This window comes from Giraffa tippelskirchi, chromosome 4 (genome assembly GCF_054371585.1).
Source record: "Giraffa tippelskirchi isolate mGirTip1 chromosome 4, T2T-mGirTip1v1.2.pri, whole genome shotgun sequence".
Classification (NCBI taxonomy): Eukaryota; Metazoa; Chordata; class Mammalia; order Artiodactyla; family Giraffidae; genus Giraffa; species Giraffa tippelskirchi.
The window spans coordinates 104781792-104806567 of record NC_137278.1 but is presented as its reverse complement, the minus strand read 5'-3'; the positions used below and the strand labels follow the sequence as shown (position 1 = coordinate 104806567).

General features: G+C 42.8%; 1 protein-coding gene and 1 pseudogene across 1 annotated transcript in view; one reads left to right on the top strand and one right to left on the bottom strand.

The window, feature by feature from the left end:
- Positions 1–23272, bottom strand: part of TRHDE (thyrotropin releasing hormone degrading enzyme) — a 431921-nt gene extending 408649 nt beyond the window's left edge. The window contains exons 1-2 of the mRNA XM_081483982.1: positions 22174–23272; positions 9740–10013 (exon numbers count right to left, since the gene is read on the bottom strand). Of these exons, the coding sequence (XP_081340108.1) occupies positions 9740–10013; positions 22174–23072 (1173 nt within the window). The 5' untranslated portion in view covers positions 23073–23272. The remainder of the gene's footprint in view (positions 1–9739; positions 10014–22173) is intronic.
- On the top strand, positions 2848–4133 carry LOC145544539 (tRNA-splicing endonuclease subunit Sen34-like; annotated as a pseudogene).
- Positions 23273–24776: the final 1504 nt, after the last annotated feature.

Here is a 24776-nt window from a genome sequence, read left to right as displayed (position 1 = left end):
TCTTGTGCAGTCTCCCAGGTGGAACTTCCCACATGTGCTTTCTCTATTTCTATTCCTGGGTTCTGAAAACTTGCAAAACAGTACAAAGCAGTATTGGATATCCCCCCTACAAAAGCAAGCTACTGCACGCCTGGTAGCTCTTTAACCACTGTCAGAAAAGTTTTTAGGGGCTTCCCCGGTGGCTCAGTGGTAAAGAATCTGCCTCCAAATCCAAGATTCACAGGTTCAATCCCTAATCCAGGAAGATGCAACAAGACATTGAGCAGCTGAGCCCACGCAGCACAGCCACTGAGCCCGCGCGGCAGAGCCCGGGAGCGGCCGCTCCTGAGGCTGCGCCACCTAGAGCCCGCGCTGCGCGGAGCCGGCCGAGCACCGCAACCAGAGAAAAGCCTGGGGAGCAAGCACGCCCAGCACAGCCAAAAAAGAGACAAACACACAACACGATTTTCAAAAAAGAGAAGCTTTGCTTTTCTCTTGTACAGATTTAGCACTGCTATACCTAAAACTCAATTGCACCAGGCTCTGCACACACGCTTTTTCTTTTCCTTTTGCTTACCTAGCACTCTTAAGGACACAGGCTACAATCATTGCCTCCATTCCTTCAGTCTATACTCACTGCTTAACAAAAGCCCTTGGTTCTATTCCTACCATACTAATAAAATTTAAGAAGGTACGTCAATTGTATTTTTTTCCTTTTTAATTTCTCAAACTCCTTGACTCCAGTAAACTACTGACCAGGCCACATAGCCTGCTGACAAGAGTACAGACCTGACTGGATGACCCAAGCCCGGCTCAGGCATGTCTCTCATGTAGCAGAGGTGAAGTGGGGCCCCAAGATTCCAAGACAGACACCCATATGGCAGCCAGCCCAGGCCCACAAGCCCAGCTATCACCAGCCAATGAGCATTCAGAGTCTTTCCAATCCTGTTAGATGGCAGAGACAATCCCTGGTCATTTCTCCTCCTCTGTACCTGACCCTCCGGAGCCTAGAGACTGAATTGAATCCAGTTCCCTATTTTCAGTAAAACTCTCAGTATTCAACTCTCCTGAACAACATCTTCCAACAAAGTACTTAAAAAGTGAGGATATGTGTTTTGCAACATTCGCCACTTACAGTTAATATTGGTCAAAATTACTTCTCACGAATTTTTATGCCGAATTTTTATTTTATTCCTGGGTTGGAAGATCCCCTGGAGAAGGAAATGGCAACCCACTCCAGTATTCTTGCCTGGAGAATCCCATGGACAGAGGAGCCTGGCAGGCTACTGTCCACAGAGTCGAAAGAGTTGGACATGACTTAGCGACTAACCACCACCACCGTTAACCTAACCAAAAGGTTTTGGAAACTCCTGACATCATGACTTCTCTGAAGGCATTCACTTACTTAGATGTGCAATGGATTTTCACTATCTCCCATTTTCTATATACAATAGGAATGGCGGATCTTACAAAGATGAGCAAGATACAGTGCCTGACTCCAAAGAGTTCACAGTCTAGAGGAGCAAGAGGCCAGTGAGAAAGGACTATAAACAAGAGGCTAACAACTGTGAGAGATGAGTGTACAAAGTTTCCTAAGAGGATCTAAGATGAAGAGGATTATTTCTACTTCGGATAATCAAGAAGCCTCCACTTATATCCCTGAATAGATTATAATCCAACCCTTTTGTCATTACTTTTTCTTTCTCTGTGGACCATTACTATATTTGTAATGCAGTCTAAACAAAAGAACTCTTAACATGGATTTTTTAATATGAACTTTTTAAGTGCTTAGAGTACATTAACCTACACTCCTCCACTTCGGTTAAAATGAGACCTAAATTTCATTTCCAGTAGGAAACAACATAGAATAATTACATGTTTTAAGTGTATATTCTAGAACTCTCACTAGAACTCTAGCATCAGAAATGTGCGTCACGTGTATGAGTATGTACACTTTCCCAGGTACAGGTATGTGTACACATACACCATCACTGTAAATTTTGTGTATCCTTCCTATTTTAATCAGCCCACACACGAAAAAAAAAAATGAAAAATATATTTGGGGCACTTGCAGTTGCTTTTCACTCAGAATCTCTTCTTTAGTAATTCCTCTTTTTTGCAACTCACACTCCCATCCACAAGGTGAAACAGAAGATGTCCTTTTCCTGTGATGTGCATCCTCTAGATACAGTGTCCAGAGATGATCTCATGACTCAAACAAGGACAACCAATACGCTTCCTATGAGTTTGGAAATTTGTAAAGGGCAGTTTCCCTCTTAGGGCCTGCTTGGTAATATACAAAACTTGGGAACTTCTGGCAGCAATATTCTACTTCGTGCGTCAAAGAACAGAGGAAGCCTGTCCTCAGTGAGAGAGTAAATCAAAGCAGAAGGAGCACTGACAAGGATCTGAAGCAGCATTTCCAAATATCTCACTGTGCTCAAAGTTTCAGGTCCACCCCTCACCTGGAATTCTTTGACATACTCCATTTTTTCTTACACATTTCCCTTTTCGCTTAAGTTCAAATTGAGTTTCTGCCACTTGTTACTAAAAAAAAAAAAAAACATGCTGACTAATAAAATTCCATATAACCAGTTATAATAGGAGGAGCAGGTCACTCGGGCAGTGTGGGTTGCGCATCCAACAGACTGGCCAAAAAAATTAAAACTCTCATTGGTTGTGAGAACCAGTTCTGAATCCATAGTGAATCTGAAGGACAGAAACTGCAGAGCTGTCATTACTCTTCATTTCAAAGTCATTCTTGACTCTCAGTCTTCTGCTTCCGCAGTGCTTACTCTTCCTATATTTTATGCCTCACCAAGTCCCACCAATTCTTTCTTTAAAATGCCTCTCATAGGCGCTACGTAGCGGGTGGCTCCGCCGGGACTGCGAGCTGGTGTTTACGAGGAGGATGCTGGTGGTGGAGGTGGCGAACGGCCGCTCCCTGGTGTGGGGGGCCGAGGCGGTGCAGGCGCTACAGGAGCGCCTGGGCGTGGGGGGCCACACGGTGGGCGCCCTGCCACGCGGTCCCCGCCAGAACTCGCGCCTGGGCCTCCCACTGCTGCTGATGCCTGAGGAGGCGCGACTGCTGGCCGAGATCGGCGCAGTAACCCTGGTCAGCGCCCCGCGCCCGGACCCCCGCCAACACAGCCTGGCACTGGCATCCTTCAAGCGCCAGCAAGAGCAGGGCTTCCAGGAGCAAAGCGCTCTGGCAGCTGAGGCCTGAGAGACCCGTCGTCAGGAGCTCCTAGAGAAGATTACAGAGGGCCAGGCTGCGAAGAAGCTGAAGCTGGAACAGGAATCAGGGACCAGTGGGAGCCAGGAGGCCGGTGGGAAGCAAGCTGCCGAAGAGAATGAGGCCAGTGCTGGCCAGGCTGCTGGAGAGCATGAGGAAGCACGTGAAGGCTCCTCTCCCCAGCCAGGGCCTTCAAATGGAGTGGCCCCCTTACCGAGGTCTACTCTGCTCATCCAGCTGGCCACTGCTCGGCTGCGGCCCATCAAGGCTAGGCCCCTGGACTGGCGTGTCCAGTCCAAAGACTGGCCCCATGCCGGCCGCCCTGCCCACGAGCTTCGCTACAGCATCTACAGAGACCTGTGGGAGCGAGGCTTCTTCCTCAGTACCGCCGGCAAATTCGGGGGTGACTTCCTGGTCTATCCCGGCGACCCGCTCCGTTTCCACGCTCACTACATCGCCCAGTGCTGGGCTCCCGGGGATCCCATCCCACTCCAGGACCTGGTTTCGGCTGGCCGCCTGGGCACTAGTGTCAGAAAGACGCTGCTGCTTTGCTCCCCGCAGCCCGATGGTAAGGTGGTCTACACGTCCCTGCAGTGGGCCAGCCTGCAGTGAGCTCCAGGGACCTGTAGGCCCGCGGCCATGTCCGGGGCAAGACCCTTTCTAGATGGTTCCAAGCTCATCTCTGCGTGGGAGGCCCCATCCCACCTCCTGCCTCTCTTGGCAGTTAGTGTTCGATTCCAGATTTATAAACACTACATCCTCCTTATATCCCTCCCCGATCCAAAGCACTTAGTGGCTGTGTTGTTTTTATAGTTACCAGTTTCCAACCATGAGCTTCCCGAGTGTGAAAGCTGATTCATCTCTGTTTTCTACAGGGCTTAGATCCCAAGAGGTCTCAATAAACTTGTTGAATCAGTAAAAAAAAATAAAAATAAAAAAAATAAAATGCCTCTCATAACTACATTATCTTATCCATTTAAATTATAACTACTCCAGTACAGACTTTCTTCGCTAAATGGACCCCTATTCCCAGTTTCCTCATGTGCACATATTTTGTATGCTTCTCTCAAGGAGATTTTAAAAACTACACATATCATGCTTCCAGGTCTTAAATTTCCAGTGGATCTTACTGTTAACTGAATGATAATTTTAAAATAGGCATAAGCCTTTTTACAATCTAGATTCCATCTACCTCTCAAACTTACATATCCCTTTTCCTTTCTGTGACTTCAGAATATATCATCAATTTGTCATCATCAGAGTGAGTACCACATGTCAGGCACTGTGCTTGTGACTTTATGATCTCTATAACACTTACAACAACTGTGGTGGTTTCCAAGCGAGCCTTCAAATTCTTTAACACTGTTCCCATTGAAAGGTGGAGACTATGTCCCCTCTGCTAGAATCTAAGTTTGTAAGTAACAGAATGCAGCAACAGTGACACTGTTTAACCTCATAGACTAGGTCAAGAAAGATAACATAGCCTCTGCCTGGCTACAAGGAAGAGACAAAAAAAGATGGTGATTAACTCAATCTATGTAATCATCTATAATGGAAAGAGCAGGCAGTGAAAATCTCTTGGTACACTCACCTTTGGAGGCTTGAGTCACCAGTAACAAGTCTGACAACACCAGGCTGCAAGGAAGCTCAGGCCTCAAAGGGAGACCATTCACAGGTGATCCAGATAAGGGCCCCAACTGAGATCCCAGACAACAACCAACAACAAGCAAAGAAAGTTAGTAAAGATTGCCCTCTGATGACTCTGGCCCTCAGTTGTCAAGTCACTCCCAGTAGTCAAGCTTTCCTGGCTGAGACATTAAAGAACAGAGATGAATCATACCCTGCTCCATGCTGTCCGTACTCCTGACCCACAGAATTCAACAGGCACAAACACTGGTTATTCTCTTTTATTGCTAAGTTTTAGAGTGACCTATCATTCAGCAACACCAACTGGTAACTATTTTAGTACCTGGAAGTGGGGCACTGCCATAACAAAAGCCTTAAAACATGTGATATTGGCTTTGGGACTGAACTGCTGGCAAAAGCTGGAAGACCCTTGAGGGGATCCTCTAGCCAAAGATTTATAGCTCTTGAGGAAGCTGGTGGTGGCAGCTTGAAAGATATTAAGGTAAATGTATTGGAAGCTGAAATTTCAGAAGAGGACCTTTGTTATTAAGTGAAAGAAAGTTTGGCAACACTGTTGCATGTAGTACCATGGAAAATAAGAAATAATTATTAAAATACAGTTTCTAGCTAAGAAGACTTCCAGACAGAACACTGAAAGTGCCACCCGCTTCTTCTCACTGTATATGAAAAATACAAACCAGGAGACATGATCTTCAGAACAATCTATCCAGTTTCCAAGCAAAACTTAGAAGAAACAGAAGAGAGCCAGGATTTGATGAGCTTGAAATTAAAATACTTTCTGGCAAAATATTCTTAAAATAAGAAATGGCCTTAGGAAAAAAAAAAAAATGCAGGTCACTGTCAGGAACACATGATGAAGCCAAGGGTGTGACTTCAGAAACTATTAAAACTTCACACTCTTACTGTGATGACCCGTGGATTACGTGCTCAGTCACTCAGGCTATCCTTAGTCACTTGCAATCATAAAAATGTGATAGAAGTGATAGGTATATATATATATATATATATATATATGTATATATATATACACTCAGATGCTCAGCTGTGTCCAACTGTTTGCAACCCTATGGACTGTAGCCCTCCAGGCTCCTCTGTCTATGAGATTTTCTAGGCAAGAATACTGGAGGGAGTTGCCATTTCCTTCTCCAAGGGATCTTCCCCAACCAGGGATGGAACCTGGGTCTCCTGCATTGCAGACCGATTCTTTACCAACTGAACCACTAGGGAAGCCCAATATGCTGTGACTTCAGAGGATAAGTCACCAATGGCCATACAGCTGTCACATAGTTCTTTTAAGACACTCATCTTTAGAACTCTGAACAACCACATAAGAAATCCAACAAGCCTGAGGTCACTATGCTTTGAGCAAGCCCAGACCATATGGAAAGGCCGCACATAAATGCTGTGGCCAGAAGTCCTATTTGATATGCCAGAAGACTGATAGAACAATCATCAGACAAATTAGTGAAGATGGTCCAGATGATCCTGGCTTCAAGCTGTCAAGTCAACCATCAAGTCTCCCCAGCTGAGCCCCTTGACACCACTGAGCAAAGACAAAGTGTTTCTGTTGGGTCTTTTCAATTTCTGACCCACTGAAACTCTGAAAGCAATCAAATGCTTGTTTTATGGCACTAAACTCTGTGATAGTTTGCTGAAGGAATAAATGAATGAACAAATATTGCCAAGTGAGAATGTGAGCCTGGTGTCAAAAGGTTTTCCAATTTTTCAAGAGAAGCCAGATATAAATAATGTTATGTGCCATTTCCCAATTTCTAAATGTTGCCAACTAACTAGAAAAATGCTAAGCTATTTTGGGGATGGGTAAACTTAACATTCAACCGGTATGGATTCCACTTGAAAGTTGCCCTTCAATCACTCTACTGGAAGGACCTTAAACTTTTCTTAATCTTCTTAATTACTTAGGATAGTGCTTTGCAAGGGCGTTCCTGGTGGCTCAGGTGATAAAGAATCTGCTTGCAATGCAGGAGAGCCAGGTTTGATCCAGGGGTCAGGAAGATCCCCTAGAGAATGGAACAGCAACCCACTCCAGTATTCTTGCCCGGAGAATTCCATGGATAAAGGAATCTGGCAGCCTATAGCCCACAGGGTTGCAAAGAGTCGGACACAACTGAGTGACTAATTAGTGCCTTGCAAAATACACATAACTTGATAAGCAAATAATGATTCTTCAAATATGCATACTTGAGGCTCTGCTTCCATTCAGCTACTCAAGTTACTCTCTCATATCTCAAAGGAAACTGCTTCAGTTTCTGATTCAAAATGATCACCTGGATTTCATATGACCATCCCACACCCAAGATTCTAAAGCTAGACTTCCACTCCTAGCTGTTAAAGAGTTCAGAAATGTCATTCCCTGTCTTCTCAGTAATAAAGAGGAATGGCAATAAAAAGAAAATAGATTGGATTTCCAAGGCATGACAAAAAAAGAGAACCAGGTTTTACATTTTAGTTCCACAGTTGATAAATAAGGGCTCCCAATAGCAATTTTGCTTTCCTTTTTACTACTCTTAGTTATTTTTAGATTATGGAACAAAAATTTTATTTCAGTTGACCTTCCAATGTTCTCTAGTAGCATGCTATCTTTTCTCCATAAAAATAATTAAGTAGGAATTTTTTAATGTTTACTAATTACTTGAATTCTTAACTCTAATAAAAGTCACATCTAAATAATTGGGGTGTATCTGGTTCTAAAACATGGATCACTTAGCAACAGGCATAATTGTGTCGAGCTGAGAATACTTTTAGGATAAAGAGATCATACTAAGAAAAAAACACTTCCAATGTACCCTATGCTCCTAAGAGACCCACAGCAACTCAGTCATCAACTTCTGAAGATGTAAAAGGAAATGAGATATATCAGTATTCCTTTTCTTTGTACAGTCCAACATGAATAGCCTTGAAGGATCTATCCATAGGAGACATCAAGAAATACCAGAGGAATTCAACATATTAAATAAGTATAAGTCCAAAAGAGTAAAATATCTTTTTTCTAGTCTTCTACAGTCAGTATTTAGGGGTATTATTTGTAATGATTATGTAGATTAACTCACCATATACAGTTCTTTAATAATGGCAATAATTTTGTATGCAAGCAAATTTTATTTTTTAAATAGGTTCTGTGGTGACTTAAATTGAAAGTTAACAGTGAGAAAAATTTATTTATCCAAACGTATTATTCAAAATTTAGGCTGTTAGAGCTATAGACTTCCTATAGAATAAGAATATAGATTTCTATCCACTTTTTCTGTTATGTTTGAGTAACACCAGATACAAAGCCCATTGGATGGAAAGAATCATTACCTGAACTCTCATATAGACACACAGGTGAAGCACGAGGAGGGGCATGGGGGCTGAGAACCCAAAATGTAGGGTCATACCATAAGAAGCTAGTCTTGCAGCCCTACCACTCACTTTTTACTCTGATAAAGTTATTTCACCTCTTTAAATCTAAATTTGTGTATGCTGTCTCTCCAATCATGTCCGACTCTTCACGGCCCCGTGGACCATATGCCGCCAGGCTCCTCTGTCCATGGGATTCTCCAGGCAAGAATACTGGAGGGGGGTGCCATTTCCTCCTCCAAGGGATCTTCCCGACCCAGGGATCAAACCCACATCTCTAATGTCTCCTGTATTGGCAGGCAGGTTCTTTATCACTGGCGCCACCTAAATTTATTTGCTTGGAAAAATGGAATTATAATACCTTGCTTTAGGGTTGACATAACCCTAAATAAAATAAAATAAATGCATATTTATTGCATAAGCCATCGAAATGAAGATGAAGTTGTTAAGTGAGCATGGCCTGCTTTAGTCTGATTAATGCAAGACAATAGCGTGTCAAAAGTACCTGGATAATGGTGTCACAGATGGTAATGATCATGAAGAATCCAGTTTGCTGTTGTTATATACTTAATACAGAGAGTGAATTCTCTAGGCTTCCTATATAACACCCTTCTCTAAGTACATATTTCTATACATATGGGTGCTATGGGTTAAAAGAAGCTTCGTACGTTACAGAAATTCTAGCACATCAGCAGAAGAATTTAGGTGCAAAAATGTTCACTGAGCATTGTTGTTAATCACTGAAAAATCAGGAAACATTAAATTGTTCATCTATAGGAGAAGGGAAATTTTAATATATTCATTCAACCACTCTATTCAGATAAGCCACAAAAACATAATTTTAAGCAAAAAATGAAATCAAATAAAAATAAGTTGAAGAAATGATTATCTATAATATAAAACAAGTTGTATGAAATTTTAAAGCATGGAATTATTTAAACAAATTTATACTTAATAATGAATAATATACTTAATAATTGTGTGATAATATGCATAGAAATGACAAAATTCAAATTCAGGGCCAGGTAGGAGGCAAGGCAATAATATCAGGCAGGGGTCCACAGAGGGCTTCAACTCTATCCAACATGTTTTATTTTTTCAAAAATTAAATGAGACTGGAGCAAAGATGGTAAAATGTTTAGATTCTATAGAGCTGGCTAGTAGGTATATGGAGCTTATAATATTATTCTCCACATTTTCTTTATATGTGAAATATTTTATAATAAAAAGCTTTACCATCACATAAATAAAAACAGGCAATTTCCCATAACAGACAACAGCTGTTGCAGACGATCAAGGGGAACAGGAATGGCAGGAGTGGGAAAGTGATTAAATTAATAAGAGGGCTGAGTAAGGAAGAGAAGTTTCTCTCTGATTCTGAAACCAAGAAGATAATTTTCCTTCCAAGGATTAAGAAAAGAATTCAGCTATATAAGATGCAAAGAAGAGAGAAATGATTCATTGTTAATCCAGATATCAGCATATATTATTCAAAAACATTAAGCTTAAAATACTTACTACAACCCCATTCTCGGTAGTCGTTTCTCTGTATGTGAAGTTGCAAATTGCCCAGGCTAAATAGTACGTGGACATGAGAGGGGTCTGTGAAAAGTGATCCGTAACCCATCCATCTTCCTCAAACACAGAAGTTTCCACTGGCATATTGGATAAAGATAAATAGCTTGCTTGATGCTTGATGCTGATTTTGAAAGTAGCCTTGTAGATTGGCTCGTCAAAACAAGGAAATGCCTTTCTGGCATGTGTAGGCGAAAACTGAGTAATGCCAAGGAATCTGGAAAAAAGAAAATGACATTCTCAATTATATTTATGACGTGAGTTATGACCACTTTATATACTTCTGTTAATAAAATACTTTTGCAAATTACAAGACACTTTTTTCCTGAACCAAACTTAAGTACCTGAATGGTTCGAAAGCATACTTCATGCATATTTCCCCAACAAAAAATTTTCAGAAAACTTTTTGTCTCAACTAAAGTAAATTCTCTAAACCCAGTGAAAGTGAAAGTCACTCAGTGGTGTCCGACTCTTTGAGACCCCATGGACTATACAGTCCATGGAATTCTCCAGGCCAAAATACTGGAGTGGGTAGCCTTTCCCTTCTCCAGGGGATCTTCCCAAACAGGGATCGAACCCAAGTCTCCCACATTGCAGGCAGATTCTTCACCAGCTGAGCCACAAGGGAAGCCCAGAGTTGTGCTTATTAGGCAAAACTGACACTTGACAGAAAAACAACTCGTCATCATATTGGAAAGCATTAGAAAATAATGGTTCTCCTTTTTGGTATGCCTCTCTCTCCTCTCTGAAACTGTTCAACCAGTAAAGACAATGAAATCAAATCCAAAAGTTGTCATTAGATACAAGTAAGACACAGATGATCACTAAGAAACATCTATGTCCTCAAATTTCAGCAAGACGTGGACTGGTTTTGTTAAGGAAAAGGGCTCTGAAACCTGACAAAACTTGGTCTGCATTCTGACTCCACAACGTTTCTTAACCGTATCATCTTGGATGATTACTAAATTTCCGCAAGCTGTAGCTATTCATTGCTTAAAAAGAAATAACCATGCCCAACTTAAAAAGCATTGTAAAGCTTAGTAGAATGGAGAAGGAGGATGTGAAGATGTGAATAGACAAACAGCACCCAGCAGGCAGTTAATAAGTGGCAGCCACTGATTCACAGTATCTTCGATCTTTCTTGGAATGATATAACATACGTTTACACAGAATAATCCAGAGACCATTGGTTTTTACTACTCACAATATATATTTGCTATATGTTATATGTTATTATATGTTAATATAATAAAATAAATTAATATAATAAATATCTGTATAGTAAATACGCATGTCAATATGTGCATATATATATATTATATTGAATCCACTCTGGTTTTCAGATCAAGCTGCAAAGTTGTATCTCATTTAAACTCTAGAAACACCCTCTGCGTTCTTTCAAATCAAAATACCCAAACTATGTACTTGAAGACAGACACTTCTTTAACTTAAAAAGAGGGCCATTATTTATTAAAAGATTCCTAAGTTAATTATACCTTTTATATGTGTGTGTGTGTTTGCTTAGTCTCTCAGCTGTGTCCTACTCTTTGCCACCCCATGGACTGTAGCCCTCCAAGCTCCTCTGTTCATAGGATTTCCCAGGGGAGAATTCTGGAGTGAATTGCCATTTCCTTCTCCAGGGGATCTTTCTGACGAGATTGAATCTGGGTCTCCTGCACTGAAGGACGATTCTTTACCACTGAGCCACTGGAGAAGCCCCAAACTTTTTAAATAATACTAGTTAAAACTGTTGCTAAGGCAAGTCAATATCAAACCCTTGGTAAAACATTACTGAGTGCTACAGCCATCTCTTTAAAAGGCTCTTATCCCCACAGTTGTTATGCCACCTACTCTCCCTTCCCTATCATCCACAGAGTTCTTGCTCAATCTCACATGGCACACTTTCCCACTGAGCCCAAACTTGGCCTCAAAATTATTCTCAACACAGCACTTCAGGGAGCTATACCAATCAATAGAGGCTGATGGGTATTGAATCTTATTGGCTATCCCTGGATCAAACCATAAAATGTAAATGCTTATACTTTTTAAAAATTATGACACATGTATTATTGAGGGACTACTTTTTAAAAGCTTAGTTTTCAAACAGAGAAAATAAGACATTTTAAAGACTAATTGTATATTTCCTCTGAGAGAGGGGTTTCGAGAATTATCTTGAAGCATTACTGAGCTGCTACATACCAGGCTTGGATAAATCACTTTACTGCCTGAGTTTATTTTTTCATTAGTAGAAGGAAAATATTTCTAGGCCTCCCTTATGAAACTGTTGAGATGATAAAATGAGATAATATTTAGGAAAGAAGTTTTAACTATAAATCTTTAGAAAAAATATAAAGTTAAAGTTGGAAGCAATCTTAGAAACAAATTGTCCAGCTTTCATAAAGTCCTAAAATGAAAAAGTAGTTCCAGTAGGGTTAAGTGATTTATCTAAAGTTACACAGGCAATTAGTGCCAAGCTGGGTCTGGAATCCACATTTTCTGTATCTGAGAAAAAGGTAATTGTGTTTCAAAAACAGCAAAAGTAATGTTCACCCACAATTTATAAACAAGGTTTTATTTTGACTACTGGTCATAAAGGTTTTTCTTTCCAAATCTGCCTGCATCTTGGCAATATTTTCCCTATTTTCTACTGATACCAATATAGTTTTTGCTTAATGAAATATCAGTAACTTTTTCTTAAGATGCATTCATTTACAATTCTCTCTTCACATGCTTTTTTGTCTTACAAAATGTTCTTGAATCTTAACTTTTTTATTAATTAAAATGGTCACTGAACTTCATATTTCTTTACTGAGGCCATTTAAAAGACACTTATGAAATTTAATATACAAGGAAATATGTTCATTTCCAAGTACTGAGAAATCCAAGTCTTGTCATTGAGCGATTAGACACTGTCTGCTATGTCTGGATTTTTTTTTCAAGATAGAATCATTTTTGTCCTTAAGGTCTTTGCAATCTACCTGAAAAGAAAAATATATATAATACATTAAAAACAACTAATAACACTAGGGGAAATTTCCATAAGAGTTCAACAGAGAGGTTGCATTTAGAATGTACTGGTCATTAGGTTAAAAAATCAAAGGTGTCTTTGGTATTGAGTAATTAAAGGGTAGGAATTTATTATATGTAGAATATCTAAATACCTCTGGGCTAATGAGAAATTATTAAACCAAATATTTATGCAGAGGAATCATGTCATGTTCAAGTCTCTTTTTGCCTCACATAGTAAGTAAATACATTAGTAAGGCCAGCAATTTAAATTGCTGATTCTCAGGGTTGAAAGGAGCTATAAAGATCATCTAGTGACTTTTTCTGCAATTAATATTCTTAATGAATTCCTACACACAGTATATATATCCATGCACTGAGGGCTAGCATATATTTGATAATGTCTAAATGAGGGAATACCAATTTCACAGTCTAGCACCTGAGGATGATTGCAATTGAATTTCAATTCAGTATTTAGCAAATCAAAACAAGCCCCTTGGAAGAGAAGAGCAATTGGACTAGATGACGCTTAGGGTCTTTTTCAAGTTGAGAATGTACAACTGAATAAAAATTAGAAATAAAACAGTCCTTGAATTTGATGAGATGATTTTAAAATACTAAATTACACCTGCTAGATAGCTTTTTGCTACAAGATCTATATACATTTGCTTCTCTTGGTCGTCATTCTCGAGTGTTCAATGCTGTGGAGATAAAGATAAATATATGTGTTCCTTCCCTCAAGGAGTTTATACTCTGATAAAATAAATAAAACATAAGCCTAGACAGATATTGCACAAAAAGCCATGACAACAAGGAAAATTGTATGAAGAAATCACATCTTCTGAAGCAAAGTTTCTCAGCCTTGGCACTACTGACTTTTCTTTTCTTTTTTTAATATAAGTATTGGTGGTTCAGTGCTAGAATTCTCGACACTAGTGACATTTTAGGATGGACAATTCTCTTTTTAGGGCCTTCTTGGGCTTAGCAGCATCCTAGACTTCTACTGTTAGAGGCCAGTAGCAACGCCTCTCCCCAGCCGTGACAACCCAAATGTCCCCAGACACCGCAAATGTGCCCTGGGAGGCAGAACTGACCTTGCTGAGAACCACCTGTCTTAAGAACTGAAAGAAGGCTTTATGAAGGAGGAAGTTAAGAACTGGTCTTGAAGCCTGGGCACTACTTTAAGGGTCAGAGACAGATGGAGAAGTGTGCAAATGGACTACAGGTGGCACAGAAATAAGCTTTGAACAAGGCTTTGACTCACACATTAAGTTACCGTCCTACTTGCTCTCTTACAGGTTCTGGTTTTCTCGGATCTCAGTATTGCACATCTATCTCTAATACCTCTCTCTCCCCGGATAGTCTCCTGTCTAACAAAGAGAGTCAGCGTCAGGCTCAGCGCCCTCAACAGGCAGCAGTGTCTGCTGGGTTTCAAAAACATAATCTTCACTGCATGTATCTGATGATTGCCTTCAAGTGGTGGAAGTGAGACCTCTTTTCTGCTTACTGTCACTAAAAACATCAAAGACCTCTAGAGAAAGAGATAGGGAATAGAAAATAATGAGCTTGGTTTTTAAGCAAATTTGAGGCAGAGTTTGAGGTAGTAGCAGTACACCAGGTAGGAAAAAAATACAAAAAATTAATTAAAAATAGAGAACACTTTAATATACAGTAAGGATATGAAATACATATGTAAATACAGCAAGAAGTAAAAATAAAACAGCAGGAGGCAGAAGGTAATGGGGAAAAGTATTTTGTCATCTATTTTTCTCCTGCTTTCTCAAACAAAAACATTTTTATCTTTTCAAGAATCCTTCTATTATCATAAAGAAATTTCACTACCAAAAGTAACATCCTGGAAGTGTTATTCCAAGAATATCACTTTAGCATAACTAGAAAAATGAATAATATACATGTATATTAATTCTCTTCTATCTAAAATAAATTACTTGATTTCTTAACAACTTGTCTATTTGACATTTTGATTGTGCTAAGAAGCAGAGCTTAAAGCTCTATGTTGCCTCTGAAGGATACAGAGAATTGATTTCTTCTTATTTCTGCGGAAGTTCACTAGGCAAGCTACTTGTGTCAAATCATTATGATAAGATTCAGCTGAAATAATGCATTAACGTTGGCTGATATTGCCAACAAATTACAGTATGTGATACAAACAATTTCTGTTCCATTATTTTCAGTTTGCCTTTTCATAAAGTTAATATATGCAAAGGAAACAAACATTTGCATAACACTGCTCGTATTCAGATTGATTCATGTTTCATGGTGGAACCCACCAAAACTAAGAGAACCTCACAAATGGCAGGGCATTTTTGGAAGGCTTCTGTTGTGGCCACATCTATACAGCCCACACATACAGCACAATGAATAATAATATTTGAAGTTGCTTCTATCACAACAGCAATTTGCCTACTGTTGCAATAGTTTAAGACTGGTAATAAAAACTCCCAAGATTGAAAGAAGTGGTCCAGTGGATCATCGAGTTACTCTTCAACTGCTTTTGGTAACTAAACAGGGACAAGGTCATGTAAGTTACCCATGTCCTATTTAGAGTGAAGACTGTTGATAAAAATGCAAATTATTACTCAATGACAAAACATTTTAAGGCAAAATGGATCGTTGTTTAGACTGTGTTTTTATGTACTGCAATGAGTCATTAAAACTCTGCCATTTCAGAATAGAAGTGCTCCTGCTGAATATTCAGTGCTATAAGCAAGTGCATAGTCTATTTTTTTAAATAACCATTCTAGTAAACTAAAAACATAATGCAATAATACCAGCAATATGTATGTAGGAAGTGGTGCATATGTGAATAATCGTGTTATAAAAACAGAGCATAATATTCATAATTGTTTTCATTTTTGTGCACTAAATACTCTTCTCAAAAATGAATACTAAGTACTTGATCACCCATTGTTGAAAAGTATTATGGATTCACTAAAATTACTTTCCTGAGTCATAATATTGGTTTTCATAAGGATAAATAAACTAGTATCTGAGATTCATTTGTTTAATATTGGAAAGAGAAAAAGTATTATGTAAGTATCATAAAATAGTGCTACTGGTGGAACTCAAATACAGTCTGCAGAGCAGTAGCTAATGACTGATGTGCCTTTCCCCTGGTACTCGAGGTTTTTCTATTTCCTATGCTGGCTTCCAGCGACAAGGCAGGCACCCTCCTGACCCTTCAGTCACTGTTTTCTTCTTTTCTCACTGCTGAGATAGCAGGGCAATAATCAGAGTTACGAGTTCCTTCTGTTTCACACACTCTTCCTGCTCCCTCGACCCTCTCTACTGCAGTGTCTGGACCAAGCATGGGGTTTCTCTAGCTATGAAATACCACAGCCTTTTTCTCTCTCTCTTTTTCATTGTGGAAGGGCTCTGCTTCTTTCTCTCCCTGTCTTGTGAACTCTGCTTAGGGGGCAAAACAAACAGCAGTGGAAGGAACGTACAAAGTGATCATTTACCCACTGCCTTGCGAGTAAGGGGAAGCGTAAGGCAATAACATTGACCCTAAATGACCCTGTACCAGCTCGAAGAATAGATATCCAGCCATGTAATAATATAATTACATTTCATACCCACAAATACTTACCAATTGTCAGACACTGTTCTAAGCACTTTATTACTTAACTCCTATAATATCCTCCCCAATAATCACATGAAAGAGGATATCATTATCCCCGTTTGGCAGATAAGGATACCAGACACAGAACAATAAGAAACTTAGCCAAGGTCATAAAGCTAATTAAGTGGTAGAGTCAAGACATAAACCAAAGCAGTCTGGTTCCAGAGTCCCTGAACACACACACACACACACACACACACACACACACACACACACACACACACACATACTTTTCCATCCAGCAACACATCCAGAAGTGCTCGAACCTATTCTTAAAAGGGATAAAAAGTAACCAACAAGGGTAATTTTAAAACTTCATTCTTTTTACATCGTTTGGTTTGGGGGTTTTTTTGGTTGTTTGTTTTTTGAGTTGTGTAGTCATGAGAAAATATCCAAATAATTAAACTATGACTTCACCCTGCAAATCAACACAGGTCTGCACTGGGAGGACTCAATTCACCCCTGTCCCTTATAACCATGGCCAGAGCTCCTGAAACCCTGGAGCGGGTGGCTTATTCAGAGACGGAAGGCACACCTGGGGATGGGGCAGGGAGGGGGGTGCCTGGGACTCTTCACCCCACTTCAGCCCCACTCGGTAAGGTCTTGCCAATCTTACGCCAACCTTATGGCCCATTCAGGGCCACCTGTGCCTGTTTGTGAATTATTTCAGATTCTCCAAAGAACTGGCAGGGGCAAGAAGTGTTTTGCATTTTATATTCTCTCAAATCCTCTGTAGCAAAATTCTGTTGGAGAGAGCAGCCACTCTCTAGTGGCAAAAAGCAGGATTGCATGGATCTTTGAGAAAATCTAGAGGAATCCAGCCACTGGTATAATTTTGAATTAAAAAGACGACGAGGTGATGATCATTGCTGGTAGGATAGGAGGATGAGCCTGGGGTTACAGTGGATGCCCTTCCTTATAGACTGTCAAACACATATTAAAGGTTGACTATTTATTCTTCACTCTTTTTATATCATTCTTTAAAGTCATGCTTAAAGAAGAGGGTCCCATTCTTATATCATTCAAATGCCATCATCATCCTCAAGCAAACCTAAATTACTGCCCTATACTGTTGTCTCAAGCCCATCCACATGGTGGCAAAAACTGGTTTGAGAAAATAAACATGCTATGCAAATCCAACATAGGGAAATCAATCACAGGTCTATGCTTGAAAGAGATCCAGAGCAGACAGGCCCTGTTTAGAGTTATTTTGAAGAAAAAAATACACAGGCAAATTAATTTAACTCTTTCATAAATAAGATATACTTTATTACTATTCAGGGTGACCAAAAAACATAGCAAGACAAACACCAATTACATGAATTTTTCTCCCTGAATAAGTGACTATTAAATGGTCAAAACTTTTTTTCCCAATATTTTCTAATTTAGTTTACTTGCAGCATTTTGAATGGTGACCAAAATCCAACACTGGACTGACTGGCCGTACGGCTGTGTGTGCCTTGACAGGAGAACAATGAGCTACACAAGTCCATTAAGGAATTATACAAAAACTTTTCACAGAAACAAATGGTTCTCCTAGATTTTCAGTGCAGAGCCCTCTTCAGAGGGGCAGAAAGCAATATATTCCAATTTGTTCATGTAAAGACATCTCCTGTGCAGAGTGAATGGGAGAAGTAAGGCTGCTCTCAACATAAAAACATGGTGGGTTTTTTATTTTTATTAAATGCCATGGTTTTTTGAAATGAAATTAGTTCATTTCAGGAAAAGTACAAGGCATCAAACCATCCACACTAATATCACAAATGATCAAATGCCTACCCATAGAATCCTCTATGCTCTCCACAAGATTTTTGCAAAGGAGCTTTTTGCAGTTCTCCTGAACCACAATTTTATCTTCCCATTTTACTTGAAGATCATGGTTTCTCTCTGAATAACCCTTGAAAGAAAAAGACCTCCTCTTTTCATTCTGTCTTCTGTCACTGTGGCATGTCACAGACTCAAAGTTTGTCAAAGAAAAAGGGTGTCCCTTTTGAAAGTGAATAAGACGGTCATTTACTTTGGGTAAGCTTCCTCTTTCAATCCGACCATCTGGATCTAAATTAAGGTACCTTACTTTAAACACGGGTATGCTCGCCATCTGGCTACCCCAAAGCATCAATTACTTCAGGTAAATGAAGATTTTGCCTAATTCCAAGCAAGCATATTCTACAACAGGGTATTATGGCATGAATATACACACCTTCTGTATCTGCCTGCTGCCCACCTACTTGAGGGAAAAGTGAGTGTGTATTCTGCCTAACGGAGATCATTTACTGATATGTATAAACATTTCAAATTTAAGAGAATTTATTTGCAATATCCAACAAGTGGTGAATTTCCCTTTAGCCAAATGTTGAACCGAGAGTAAAAGATTTGCCTCAAGTGAAGAGCTTGTCTTCCAAACTTTCTCTACTGTAATATGGGAACCAGGGGAGGTAAGTCTTCTCTATAGAGCAAAAACCAGCCCCCCTCCAAAACCTCATGGGGGATGAAACTTTTCAGGGTCAAAGGCATACAGCACATAGCGAAATCTAGTTTTCCTGCTCTGTCCAAATTATATCTCTCAGGCCTCTAAGGAGTGAATTAGAAAATCAGATTGATTGAGTATTAACCAGTTGTTTCCACACAGACTAAGTAAGGTGGTAATGCTTAGTAATGGTAGTATTGCTCTTTTCATATCTTTCAAATTGCTCACTGTGACTCTCTATTGCCAGATTAAATACTTTCATTACAGAAATTGTCTGATAATTAAATTGGCAAAAATTCTGACTAACTAAAAGACCAACACATTCAGTCATTAATCAAATGAAAACTTAGAGTTCGCATTTAAGTCCTTTTGAAAAGTATGTTTTAAAATGTTGATTTACATTGCATTTGGGGGACAGAATCATCACCAATAAAAGTCTGACTCTAGCTGAATTCCTGATATTGGTGTGTTTAAAAATTCTCCAAGTATCCATAGTAACAACAAACAAACAAACAAAAAGCTTAGAATATGTTATTTTGCCATAACTGTGACATGTTTGATTCGATTTCCTTTGCCTTATCAACTCTAGTAGAAACATATAAGAAATTATCAAATTCATTCTGATGTTGAAGGGAAAAAAAAAAAAGAACAAGTACTTTCTCTAAGAGGCTGCTTAGTAATAAAACCATCCTGAGATCTCCAAAAATGCCAAATCCTGCAGTGTTAATGGGATGCAGAGTTTAGCACATAGGCACTAGGCTAAACTCCCAACCATCTTATTTACATCTTTGGGGAAAATGAAGCGGAGAGTTTGAATATAAATATGCACTAGGGTACAAGAAATCAGTTATAGGTCAAGCAGGAACATCTGGTCTTTTTAAATTTGAAAGCACTGACCACAACAAGCTCAATTCCACCAAATATATTTTGGCACAGCTCAGAAAAAATAGGATTTGCTGGAAGTATTTATTTCACCACAGCAAGATTTATCAGTAATGATATGCAGTTCCCACTATTGGCATTTTGACATAACATGCAAACTTGCCTTCTATGCTTTTTCCCCAAATTTGACATGCTCATGGATCTTTTAAAAAATGCTGTTCATCTATATTCTTGAGAATATGTCAGAGAACGTGGTGGAAGGGGTTTTAAATTATCCACATCTGATCTTAGCAGTTTGAATGTTCATAATTTGTACGTTCACTTATAGGAGGTTCTAATTATCACACAACCACTAAGTGTGTTAGTCACTCAGTTGTGCTGGACTCTTTGCAACCCCATGGACTGTAGCCCTCCAGGCTCCTCTCCATGGAATTCTCCAGCAAGAATACTGGAGTGGATTGCCATTCCCTTATCCAGGGTATGTTCCCCACCCAGGAACTGAACCTGGGTCTCCTGCATTGTAGGCAGATTCTTTACCATCTGAATCACCAGGGTCCCTAACCACTAAAGCACTGAGCAATTTATTTAGATGAGGTTATACCACAGTACTCTATAAATATTAAAACTTTTGTGTTCTCTCATAATACACTGAAATTTTCCCAGCCTCTTATATCAACTTCTCCTGGGAGTTTCCAGACAGCATGAGCTCTAATCCAGGGATCAGAAAACCTAAGTTTGAGTCCCAGCTCTCTGCTGCCCAGTCTGCTGACCCCAGGAGCCCTGGACCACTCTGATTCCAAGTTTTCTGCCGTCCTGAGAATCTCTAGAGAACAAGGGAGTCTCTGCCAATGGCACCATTACTAATCTCCAACCTGCCTCTACTTCAAAGGCTGTTGATTTCATTTTTAAGTTCATTTGGGTTATTCCCTGGCCCCATAGCCATTTAATTATTCAGTTATTTTAAATGCAAGGGGCCAGGAAAAAACAAGAATCACTTGTTTATGCATTCAACAACATGCTGAGGGCTTGCTACCATGGGACACTCATAACATGAGTGGGCACTCTATGTGCCAAGTACAAGGTTAAGTGCTTTTCAATGCATTTATTCGTGGACATCTGCAACAATTCCATGAGGATATTACTATTATTATTTTCACCAAGTTAAAACTAAAAGTAGAGGTTCTGGAGCCAAAGTGCCTAAGTCTAAAACCTGCTTTGTCGGCTCACTATACTACAAGTTACTCCACTTCTTGCTGCTTCCTCTTCCCCATCAGTAAAACAGGGAGTGTTAGCAGCACCTCGGCTCCTGGGGCTCTTGTAAGATTTAGTTGATACAGGATGCTCATTAAATACTAGAGGTAGTCATTGCCAGGACCTGATGACAGATTAATCAGCTTCCGCAAGCCTTCACCACAAGTAGAGTTGAAGCTGAGATCTGAACCCAGTTCTGCTGGACTTTAAACAAGTGGTGAAAAACCCCACAGCTCCTCAAAAAAATAAGAAACAGAACACTGTCCAAATCTAAAAGAAGCATCAAAGGCACTCACTAATAAGGCATTTGAGACTGACACTTAGCTTTCCCCTTTTCACCACTGGAGTCATTTCCAGAGAACAGTAATTCAGGAACAAACTGGAGTCACTCTGTGTCAGGAGAGCGGGAAGCACCAGCAAGAACATTCCTGGCTGGCTTTGGCCAAGGCAGCCGCCGCCACCCCCACCCCGCCCCCCTTACTCTGTCACTGGGACCGGGTCTTACTGTCCAGAATCCCAACTTTCAGTTTTGCAAAACTTCGTGAGGCCAAAGCCTGTCCACTGCGCTATGCCTTCCAGGAGCAGGCGTGGTGGGGAGGGGAGACCTTGCCCTGCCTCCCCGGTCCTGACTCCACACACGGCTGCGGCCCTGGCCTCTGCTGCTACTGCTAAGTCGCTTCAGTCGTGTCCGACTCTGTGCGACCCCATAGACGGCAGCCCACCAGGCTCTGCCGTCCCTGGGATTCTCCAGGCAACCCCCTCACCTATTTTCCCTCCACGGTAAACTGGCAGGTTTTTGATGTCACCCTGGCCTGGGGCCGCTCAGATTACACATCACTCTTAACAAAAAAAAAAAAGCTGTGTGCTCTGCCTGTCTAAGCAACTTAAACGAGGCAGGGGGTCCCAACCTAGAGAAGTGGCATTTGGTACCGCTGAGTGAGTTTGCGGAGTTGGCCGCAGGACGACCCCGCGAGTTCTGGGCGATGGCCCTACCCCACCTTCACTTCCTTCCCTCCATCCTTGGCTCCCCGTGTATCCGAAGCTAGCCAGGTCCCCTGGTCGGGCTGCCGGGCGGTTTAGAGCACCCAGGCTGGGTGGGGCGGCGCGGGGCACCGCCTCCCTCCGTACCTTCTCTCCCCGTGGAGCACGTAGGAGCTGCGGAAGAAGCCCAGGAGCTCGTTCTCGATCAGGGCGTTGTAGATGATCTTCAGATTGTAATTCCTCTGCGCGTCCAGAGTCCTATTCAGCACCACCACCAAGACCTGCGTTTGCGGGTAGAGGAAAAAGCCGGCCACCGGGACAGCCCCGGCCGCGCGGTCCTCGGCCACCTGCACCTTCTCGACCGCCACACGGGAGGCGTGCAGCACGACGTAGCGAGTGGCGTTCCGGCACGCGATCTCCACGTTGACCTCCCCGGAGAAGGTGAAGTTCTCCATGAAGGCGGTGAGCATCAGATTGTAGTGCAGCGGCTTGAGGTGGCCGGACAGGCGCAGCTGCGTCCACGGCTGCCCCTGCTCGCGCTCCTCCCCAGGCGGCGGCTGGGCGGACGGGGTCTCGGGGGTGGCCTCCCCGCCTGCCTCGTGCTGCGAGGTGTCCCCGCCGGCGTGCTGGTTCCGTCGGGCCGAGCCCGGAAGGCTCTCGTTGCCGCCGCGCTCCGGGAAGCCGGCCGGACCGCCGTCGGCGCCGGACGGCAGGCTCGCCCCACATTCGTCGAAGCGCAGGCTGAGCAGCACGGCGAGCATGGTAACCGCGAGCAGCGCCACGATGGACACCGCGAAGGCCAGCACTAGCCTCCTGTGCACCGTGATGTGGCGCTCGGTGGTGCGCGGCCGCACCCCCGCGGAGTCCGCCCACGGGTCCGGGAGCCCCCTGCCGCCGGCCCGGAGCGCGGCGTCGTTCTCCCCCATCGCGGCCGCGAAGAGAGAGCCGCTCTTCTGAGCCCCCTGCTCCCTCTTCTTCCTCTTCTTTTTCTTCTTCTTCTTTTTCTTCTCCTCCTCCTGTTTTCCCCGCTCGCCGTCCAGGGCCATCACACCTCCTCCTCCTCCTCCCCCGCCCCCTCGGGCGCCCCCAGCGAGCGGGCCACCCGGGCCGCCGGCAGCGTCGGCATCAGAGCGCGCGTCGGCCGAAGGCGCGACGCCAGCTGGGACCCTAGGGAGACCGGCCGGGCGTCTTTTAAGACGGTCTCTGGCCGTGGGCGACAGCGCCCACGACGCCCCCCATCAGCCCCGCCTCTCTCCGGACACAGGCTGCAGAGGCGCTGGGCAGCGGGCTCTGGGGCGCGCCCAACTTGGAGAGCGTCTTGCTCGCCGCGGAGCGCGCGCTACTTCTTCGGCGGGCGCCGGGGGCGCAGGCTGCCCCCGCCCCTGTGCGCCCGCGGCTCCCAGCTGGTCGTTCCCAGCGCCGAGCTCTCTCCTGGCTTTCCGCGGGAGCCTTCTAGAGGGTCCTCGGCTGTCAAGGAGGGAGCGATGGAGAGGGAAGTTGGGGCTGCCGCTTTCTCTCCCCACTCCACCGCCTGCGTTCAGTCCTCTGGGTGGGATGTGCTCGCAGCAGTGGCGGCGGCGGCAGCGGCAGCTGCGGAGGCGCCCGAGTCCTGAGCTCCGCAGCCGGGGACGAGAGGATGCCCGGGGAGGAAGAGACTCGAGTGAAGCAGCTCAGTGAAGCCCCAGGGCCGCAGAGCTGCGCCGGGAAGCTGTCCCGGAGAAGCCTTCTCCTCCAGCCTGGACACTTTAATCAGCGGTGGCGGCAAACAGCGCGAGGCTGCACACCGGACAGCGAGCCTCCCTGGTCCCGACGTTGCTCTGACCTCTGGAGATGACAAGTGAGCAAGAAGTGTTCGGCCGGGCCATCCCCCTAAGGTAGATGAAGCTCCGGGTTTGCTCTATATGCCCGTGGGGAGAGCCGGAGTGCGTGTGTGCGAGTGAGTGTGCATGTGTGTGCGCGCGTGTGTGCGTGAGCGTGTGTACACAGGCTCCAGATCTAGATTGCCAAAGCTACTCCGGCAGCGTTCAGGGACTGAAACTCCCCGAGAAAGGCAAAGGCGAGAGCGCGAGAGCGAGGAGGCCGGAACGGCGGGAGGGAGGGGAGCGGCAGAGGCAGGCCCTGGGAGATTAGAGAGCTTTTCTCCGCTCTGTCACACCAGACACCCACAGCCACAGAGGGGGTTGCTGAGCCGCCTGCAAGAAGTACACTGTAAATCTTCAGCGCAACGAGCCCTGCAGTCACCCCTCTTACGACCCTTCAGCCCCACCGCGCCTTCCCGGAGGGATCCTTGGAGCCTTTGGCTATGAATGCCAAGAGGCCAAGGAAGAGCCTGCTGGGGAGAAGGAGCAGTCTCAGATTTCACATCAAGCTCACCAGAGGATTTGGAGGATTGTATGTAAATTGAAATAAATTCTCCAAAGCCTGACAACATATATTATACTGTGTGATGTGTCCAGGCGTGCGGTATTAAAATAAGGGTTAGCAAGAAAGCATTAGACTCCTCCGGAAGTAAAGGCTGCAGAAAAGGGATGGCTTTTTCCCAACAAATATATTTTCAGATTGAGGAAGTACTTAAAATATAACACCTCAAGTGTAATATTCAGGACCAGAAACTTGAGACTGGGAAAATCTGAGGACATGAGCTCCATTACTTTAGACTTAGAATAGTGTACAGGGATAGTCTATGATTGGACAGTTTTTCACTTCACCTGGTCACAATTTTTTTTTGTTGTTGCTGTTTTCAGTGTTAT